The sequence below is a fragment of the Oncorhynchus masou genome, unplaced genomic scaffold (genome assembly GCF_036934945.1).
Source record: "Oncorhynchus masou masou isolate Uvic2021 unplaced genomic scaffold, UVic_Omas_1.1 unplaced_scaffold_8048, whole genome shotgun sequence".
Classification (NCBI taxonomy): Eukaryota; Metazoa; Chordata; class Actinopteri; order Salmoniformes; family Salmonidae; genus Oncorhynchus; species Oncorhynchus masou.
In genome coordinates, this window is record NW_027014517.1 from 3,239 (window position 1) to 11,918 (window position 8,680).

General features: G+C 69.1%; 1 protein-coding gene across 1 annotated transcript; it reads right to left on the reverse strand.

Annotated features, from left to right (window-relative positions):
* Positions 1-4,803: 4,803 nt before the first annotated feature.
* On the reverse strand, positions 4,804-8,456 carry LOC135537513 (fibroin heavy chain-like). The gene is made up of 3 exons (XM_064963649.1): positions 7,878-8,456; positions 6,807-7,768; positions 4,804-5,638 (listed from the first exon to the last, which is right to left on the reverse strand). The coding sequence occupies exons 1-3, from the start codon at positions 8,454-8,456 to the stop codon at positions 4,804-4,806; spliced, it is 2,376 nt and encodes a 791-aa protein (XP_064819721.1).
* Positions 8,457-8,680: the final 224 nt, after the last annotated feature.

Genomic DNA, 8,680 nt, shown 5'->3' on the forward strand with positions numbered 1-8,680 from the left:
GCATGTAGGTCCATACCCAGCCCACCACGCTGTGTCCCGCCCCGCTGCGTGCCTGTAGGTCCATACCCAGCCCACCACGCTGTGCCCCGCCCCGCTGCGTGCCTGTAGGTCCATACCCAGCCCACCACGCTGTGCCCCGCCCCGCTGCGTGCCTGTAGGTCCATACCCAGCCCACCACGCTGTGTCCCGCCCCGCTGCGTGCCTGTAGGTCCATACCCAGCCCACCACGCTGTGCCCCGCCCCGCTGCGTGCCTGTAGGTCCATACCCTGCCCACAACGCTGTGCCCCGCCCCGCCCATGTAGGTCCATACCCAGCCCACCACGCTGTGCCCCGCCCCGCTGCGTGCATGTAGGTCGATACCCAGCCCACCACGCTGTGCCCCGCCCCGCTGCGTGCATGTAGGTCCATACCCAGCCCACCACGCTGTGCCCCGCCCCGCTGAGTGCCTGTAGGTCCATACCCAGCCCACCACGCTGTGTCCCGCCCCGCTGCGTGCCTGTAGGTCCATACCCAGCCCACCACGCTGTGCCCCGCCCCGCTGCGTGCCTGTAGGTCCATACCCTGCCCACAACGCTGTGCCCCGCCCCGCCCATGTAGGTCCATACCCAGCCCACCACGCTGTGCCCCGCCCCGCTGCGTGCATGTAGGTCGATACCCAGCCCACCACGCTGTGCCCCGCCCCGCTGCGTGCATGTAGGTCCATACCCAGCCCACCACGCTGTGCCCCGCCCCGCTGAGTGCCTGTAGGTCCATACCCAGCCCATCACGCTGTGCCCCGCCCCGCTGCGTGCCTGTAGGTCCATACCCAGCCCACAACGCTGTGCCCCGCCCCGCTGCATGCCTGTAGGTCCATACCAAGCCCACCAAGCTCCCACCACGCTGTGCCACACCCCGCTGTGTGCATGTAGGTCCATACCCAGCCCGCCCCGCTGCGTGCCTGTAGGTCCATACCCAGCCCACCACGCTCCCACCCCGCTGCGTGCATGTAGGTCCATACCCTGCCCACCACGCTGTGCCCCGCCCCGCTGAGTGCCTGTGGGTCCATAACCAGCACACCACGCTGTGCCCCGCTCCGCTGAGTGCCTGTGGGTCCATACCCAGCCCACCACGCTGTGCCCCGCCCCGCTGAGTGCCTGTGGGTCCATACCCAGCCCACCACGCTGTGCCCCGCCCCGCTGCGTGCCTGTGGGTCCATACCCAGCCACCACGCTGTGCCCTGCCCCGCTGAGTGCCTGTAGGTCCAAACCCAGCCCATCACGCTGTGCCCCGCCCCGCTGAGTGCCTGTAGGTCCAACCTCAGCCCACCACGCTGTGCGCCGCCCCGCTGAGTGCCTGTAGGTCCATACCCAGCCCACCACGCTGTGCCCCGCCCCGCTGAGTGCCTGTAGGTCCATACCCAGCCCACCACGCTGTGCCCCGCCCCGCTGAGTGCCTGTGGGTACATACCCTGCCCACCACGCTGTGCCCCGCCCCGCTGAGTGCCTGTGGGTCCATACCCAGCCCACCACGCTGTGCCCCGCCCCGCTGAGTGCCTGTAGGTCCATACCCAGCCCACCACGCTGTGCCCCGCCCCGCTGAGTGCCTGTAGGTCCATACCCAGCCCACCACGCTGTGCCCCGCCCCGTGCCTGTAGGTCCATACCCAGCCCACCACGCTGTGCCCCGCACCGCTGCGTGCATGTAGGTCCATACCCAGCCCACCACGCTGTGCCCCGCCCCGCTGCATGCATGTAGGTCCATACCCAGCCCACCACGCTGTGTCCCGCCCCGCTGCGTGCCTGTAGGTCCATACCCAGCCCACCACGCTGTGCCCCGCCCCGCTGCGTGCCTGTAGGTCCATACCCAGCCCACCACGCTGTGCACCGCCCCGCTGCGTGCCTGTAGGTCCATACCCAGCCCACCACGCTGTGTCCCGCCCCGCTGCGTGCCTGTAGGTCCATACCCAGCCCACCACGCTGTGCCCCGCCCCGCTGCGTGCCTGTAGGTCCATACCCTGCCCACAACGCTGTGCCCCGCCCCGCCCATGTAGGTCCATACCCAGCCCACCACGCTGTGCCCCGCCCCGCTGCGTGCATGTAGGTCCATACCCAGCCCACCACGCTGTGCCCCGCCCCGCTGCGTGCATGTAGGTCCATACCCAGCCCACCACGCTGTGCCCCGCCCCGCTGCGTGCATGTAGGTCCATACCCAGCCCACCACACTGTGCCCCGCCCCGCTGCGTGCCTGTAGGTCCATACCCAGCCCACCACGCTGTTCCCCGCCCCGCTGCGTGCATGTAGGTCCATACCCAGCCCACAACGCTGTGCCCCGCCCCGCTGCGTGCCTGTAGGTCCATACCCTGCCCACAACGCTGTGCCCCGCCCCGCCCATGTAGGTCCATACCCAGCCCACCACGCTGTGCCCCGCCCCGCTGCGTGCATGTAGGTCCATACCCAGCCCACCACGCTGTGCCCCGCCCCGCTGCGTGCATGTAGGTCCATACCCAGCCCACCACGCTGTGCCCCGCCCCGCTGCGTGCATGTAGGTCCATACCCAGCCCACCACACTGTGCCCCGCCCCGCTGCGTGCCTGTAGGTCCATATCCAGCCCACAACGCTGTTCCCCGCCCCGCTGCGTGCATGTAGGTCCATACCCAGCCCACCACGCTGTGCCCCGCCCCGCTGCGTGCATGTAGGTCCATACCCAGCCCACCACACTGTGCCCCGCCCCGCTGCGTGCCTGTAGGTCTATACCCTGCCCACAACGCTGTGCCCCGCCCCGCTGCGTGCCTGTAGGTCCATACCCTGCCCACAACGCTGTGCCCCGCCCCGCTGCGTGCCTGTAGGTCCAAACCCAGCCCACCACGCTGTGCCCCGCCCCGCTGCGTGCATGTAGGTCCATACCCTGCCCACCACGCTGTGCCCCACTCCGCTGCGTGCATGTAGGTCCATACCCAGCCCACCACGCTGTACCCCGCTCCGCTGCTTGCATGTAGGTCCATACCCAGCTCACCACGCTGTGCCCCACCCCGCTGAGTGCCTGTAGGTCCATACCCAGCCCACCACGCTGTGCCCCGCCCCGCTGATTGCCTGTAGGTCCATACCCAGCCCACCACGCTGTGCCCCGCCCCGTGCCTGTAGGTCCATACCCAGCCCACCACGCTGTGCCCCGCACCGCTGCGTGCATGTAGGTCCATACCCAGCCCACCACGCTGTGCCCCGCCCCGCTGCATGCATGTAGGTCCATACCCAGCCCACCACGCTGTGTCCCGCCCCCGCTGCGTGCCTGTAGGTCCATACCCAGCCCACCACGCTGTGCCCCGCCCCGCTGCGTGCCTGCAGGTCCATACTACCCACCACGCTGTGCCCCGCCCCGCTGCGTGCCTGTAGGTCCATACCCAGCCCACCACGCTGTGTCCCGCCCCGCTGCGTGCCTGTAGGTCCATACCCAGCCCACCACGCTGTGCCCCGCCCCGCTGCGTGCCTGTAGGTCCATACCCTGCCCACAACGCTGTGCCCCGCCCCGCCCATGTAGGTCCATACCCAGCCCACCACGCTGTGCCCCGCCCCGCTGCGTGCATGTAGGTCCATACCCCAGCCCACCACGCTGTGCCCCGCCCCGCTGCGTGCATGTAGGTCCATACCCAGCCCACCACGCTGTGCCCCGCCCCGCTGCGTGCATGTAGGTCCATACCCAGCCCACCACACTGCCCCGCCCCCGTGCGTGCCTGTAGGTCTATACCCTGCCCACAACGCTGTGCGCCCCGCTGCGTGCCTGTAGGTCCATACCCAGCCCACCACGCTGTTCCCCCGCACCACGCCGTGCCCCGCCCCGCTGCATGCTGTAGGTCCATACCCAGCCCACAACGCTGTGCCCCGCCCCGCTGCGTGCCTGTAGGTCCATACCCAGCCCACCACGGTGCCCCGCCCGCCGCGCGTGCCTGTGAGGTCCATACCCTGCCCACAACGCTGTGCCCCGCCCCAGCCCATGTAGGTCCATACCCAGCCCACCACGCTGTGCCCCGCCCCGCTGCGTGCATGTAGGTCCATACCCAGCCCACCACGCTGTGCCCCGCCCGCTGCGTGCATGTAGGTCCATACCCAGCCCACCACGCTGTGCCCCGCCCCGCTGCGTGTCTGTAGGTCCATACCCTGCCCACAACACTGTGCCCGCCCCGCTGCGTGCCTGTAGGTCCATACCCAGCCCACCACGCTGTGCCCCGCCCGCCTGCGTGCCTGTAGGTCCATACCCAGCACACAACGCTGCCCCCGCCCCGTGCATGTAGGTCCATACCCAGCCCACACGCTGTGGCACGTGACTGTCCATACCCTGCCCACAACCGCCCCCGCCCCGCTGCGTGCCTGTAGGTCCATACCCTGCCCACAACGCTGTGCCCCGCCCCCCCGTGCATGTAGGTCCATACCCGTCCACCACGCTGCGCGCCCGCCCCGCTGTGTGCATGTAGGTCCATACCCAGCCCACCACGCCAGCCCGGTCCGCGCATGCAGGTCCATACCCTGCCCACACCGCTGTGCCCCGGCCCCGCTGCGTGCATGTAGGTCCACAGCCCAGCCCACCACGCTGTGCTCCCGCCCCGCTGCGTGCTTGTAGGCGCCCATACCCTGCCCACAACGCTGTGCCCCCACCCCCGTCGCGTGCATGTAGGTCCATACCCAGCCCACCACGCTGTGCCCCGCCCCGCGCCTGTAGGTCCATACCCTGCCCACAACGCTGTGCCTCCCCGCTGCGTGTCTGTAGGTCCATACTCTGCCCACAATGCTGTGCCCCCGTCCCGCTGCGTGCCTGTAGGTCCATTACCCGTCTTCACCATGCCAGCCCCGCGTTGCATGCAGTCCATACCCAGCCCACCACGCTGTGCCCCGCCCCGCCAAGTGCATGTAGGTCCAGCACCCTGCCCACAACGCTGTGCCCCGCCTCCACGTGCCTGTAGGTCCATACCAGCCCACCACGCCAAAACGCTGCGTGCATGTAGGTCCACACCCTGCACACAATGCTGTGCCCTGGCCCCGCTGCGTTGCCTGTAGGTCCATACCCAGCCCACCACGCTGTGCCCCTGCCATGGTAGCATGTAGGTTCATACCCAGCCCCACCGCTGTGCCCCGCCCCGCTGCTGCATGTAGGTCCATACCCTGCCCACAACGCTGTGCCCCGCCCCGCACGTGCCTGTAGGTCCATACCCAGCCCCACCCGCTGCGCCCCGCTGCGTGCATGTAGATCCACCCTGCCCACAACGCTGTGCCCCGCCCCGCTGCGTGCCTGCAGGTCCATACCCCTGCCCAGCCAACGCTGTGCCCCGCCCGCTACGTACCTGTGTAGGTCCATACCCAGCCCACCACGCTGTGCCCCGCTGCGTGCATGTAGGTCCACTGCCCACCACGCTGTGCCCCACTCCGCGGCATGTAGGTCCATACCCAGCCCACCACGCTGTACCTCGGGCTCCGCTAAGCCAGCATGTAGGTCCATACCCAGCTCACTACGCTGTGCCCCACCCCGCTGAGTGCCTGTAGGTCCATACCCAGCCCACCACGCTGTGCCCCGCCTCCGCTGATTGCCTGGGAAACCATACCCAGCCCACCGCCAGGCCCCGCCCCCGTGCCTGTAGGTCCATACCCAGCCCACCACGCTGTGCCCCGCACCGCTGCGTGCATGTAGGTCCATACCCAGCCCACCACGCTGTGCCCCGCCCCGCTGCATGCATGTAGGTCCATACCCAGCCCACCACGCTGTGTCCCGCCCCGCTGCGTGCCTGTAGGTCCATACCCAGCCCACCACGCTGTGCCCCGCCCCGCTGCGTGCCTGTAGGTCCATACCCAGCCCACCACGCTGTGCCCCGCCCCGCTGCGTGCCTGTAGGTCCATACCCAGCCCACCACGCTGTGTCCCGCCCCGCTGCGTGCCTGTAGGTCCATACCCAGCCCACCACGCTGTGCCCCGCCCCGCTGCGTGCCTGTAGGTCCATACCCTGCCCACAACGCTGTGCCCCCGCCCCGCCCATGTAGGTCCATACCCAGCCCACCACGCTGTGCCCCGCCCCGCTGCGTGCATGTAGGTCCATACCCAGCCCACCACGCTGTGCCCCGCCCCGCTGCGTGCATGTAGGTCCATACCCAGCCCACCACGCTGTGCCCCGCCCCGCTGCGTGCATGTAGGTCCATACCCAGCCCACCACACTGTGCCCCGCCCCGCTGCGTGCCTGTAGGTCTATACCCTGCCCACAACGCTGTGCCCCGCCCCGCTGCGTGCCTGTAGGTCCATACCCTGCCCACAACGCTGTGCCCCGCCCCGCTGCGTGCCTGTAGGTCCATACCCAGCCCACCACGCTGTGCCCCGCCCCGCTGCGTGCCTGTAGGTCCATACCCAGCACACCACGCTGTGCCCCGCCCCGCTGCGTGCCTGTAGGTCCATACCCAGCCCACCACGCTGTGCCCCGCCCCGCTGCGTGCCTGTAGGTCCATACCCTGCCCACAACGCTGTGCCCCGCCCCGCTGCGTGCATGTAGGTCCATACCCAGCCCACCACGCTGTGCCCCGCTCCGCTGCGTGCCTGTAGGTCCAAACCCAGCCCACCACGCTGTGCCCCACCCCGCTGCGTGCATGTAGGTCCATACCCAGCCCACCACGCTGTGCCCCGCCCCGCTGCGTGCATGTAGGTCCATACCCAGCCCACCACGCTGTGCCCCGCCCCGCTGCGTGTCTGTAGGTCCATACCCTGCCCACAACGCTGTGCCCCGCCCCGCTGCGTGCCTGTAGGTCCATACCCAGCCCACCACGCTGTGCCCCGCCCCGCTGCGTGCCTGTAGGTCCATACCCAGCACACAACGCTGTGCCCCGCCCCGCTGCGTGACTGTAGGTCCATACCCAGCCCAACATGCTGTGGCCCGCCCCGCTGCGTGACTGTAGGTCCATACCCTGCCCACAACGCTGTGCCCCGCCCCGCTGCGTGCCTGTAGGTCCATACCCTGCCCACAACGCTGTGCCCCGCCCCGCTGCGTGCATGTAGGTCCATACCCAGCCCACCACGCTGTGCCCCGCCCCGCTGCGTGCATGTAGGTCCATACCCAGCCCACCACGCTGTGCCCCGCTCCGCGCCTGTAGGTCCATACCCTGCCCACAACGCTGTGCCCCGGCCCCGCTGCGTGCATGTAGGTCCATACCCAGCCCACCACGCTGTGCCCCGCCCCGCTGCGTGCTTGTAGGTCCATACCCTGCCCACAACGCTGTGCCCCACCCCGCTGCGTGTCTGTAGGTCCATACCCTGCCCACAATGCTGTGCCCCGTCCCGCTGCGTGCCTGTAGGTCCATACCCAGCCCACCATGCTGTGCCCCGCTGCGTGCATGTAGGTCCATACCCAGCCCACCACGCTGTGCCCCGCCCCGCTGCGTGCATGTAGGTCCATACCCTGCCCACAACGCTGTGCCCCGCTCCGCTACGTGCCTGTAGGTCCATACCCAGCCCACCACGCTGTGCCCCGCTGCGTGCATGTAGGTCCATACCCTGCACACAATGCTGTGCCCCGTCCCGCTGCGTGCCTGTAGGTCCATACCCAGCCCACCACGCTGTGCCCCGCTGCGTGCATGTAGGTCCATACCCAGCCCACCACGCTGTGCCACGCCCCGCTGCGTGCATGTAGGTCCATACCCTGCCCACAACGCTGTGCCCCGCCCCGCTACGTGCCTGTAGGTCCATACCCAGCCCACCACGCTGTGCCCCGCTGCGTGCATGTAGGTCCATACCCTGCCCACAACGCTGTGCCCCGCCCCGCTGCGTGCCTGTAGGTCCATACCCAGCCCACCACGCTGTGCCCCGCTGCGTGCATGTAGGTCCATACCCAGCCCACCAAGCTGTGCCCCGCCCCGCTGCGTGCATGTAGGTCCATACCCAGCCCACCACGCTGTGCCCCGCCCCGCTGCGTGCCTGTAGGTCCATACCCTGCCCACAACGCTGTGCCCCGCCCCGCTGCGTGCCTGTAGGTCCATACCCTGCCCACAACGCTGTGCCCCGCCCCGCTGCGTGCCTGTAGGTCCATACCCTGCCCACAACGCTGAGCCCCGCCCCGCTGCGTGCCTGTAGGTCCATACCCAGCCCACCACGCTGTGCCCCGCCCCGCTGCGTGCCTGTAGGTCCATACCCAGCCCACCACGCTGTGCCCCGCTCCGCTGCGTGCCTGTAGGTCCATATCCAGCCCACAACGCTGTTCCCCGCCCCGCTGCGTGCATGTAGGTCCATACCCAGCCCACCACGCTGTGCCCCGCCCCGCTGCGTGCATGTAGGTCCATACCCTGCCCACAACGCTGTGCCCCACCCCGCTGCGTGCCTGTAGGTCCATACCCAGCCCACCATGCTGTGCCCCGCTGCGTGCATGTAGGACCATACCCTGCCCACAACGCTGTGCCCCGCCCCGCTGCGTGCCTGTAGGTCCATACCCAGCCCACCACGCTGTGCCCCACCCCGCTGCATGCATGTAGGTCCATACCCAGCCCACCACGCTGTGCCCCGCCCCGCTGCGTGCCTGTAGGTCCATACCCTGCCCACAACGCTGTGCCCCGCTGCGTGCCTGTAGGTCCATACCCTGCCCACCACCCTGTGCCCCGCCCCGCTGCGTGCCTGTAGGTCCATACCCAGCCCACCACGCTGTGCCCCGCTGCGTGCATGTAGGTCCATACTCAGCCCACCACGCTGTG

Excerpts from the sequence above, each read along its gene's own strand:
- LOC135537513 (XM_064963649.1), bottom strand. The coding sequence starts at position 8,456 with ATGCAGCGGGGTGGGGCACAGCGTGGTGGGCTGGGTATGGACCTACAG. Across the intron at positions 7,769-7,877 it reads GGCACAGCGTGGTGGGCTGG|GCACGCAGCGGGGCGGGGCA; the intron begins GTATGGACCTAC and ends ATGGACCTACAG. Across the intron at positions 5,639-6,806 it reads GGCACAGCGTTGTGTGCTGG|CGGTGCGGGGCACAGCGTGG; the intron begins GTATGGACCTAC and ends ACATGCACGCAG.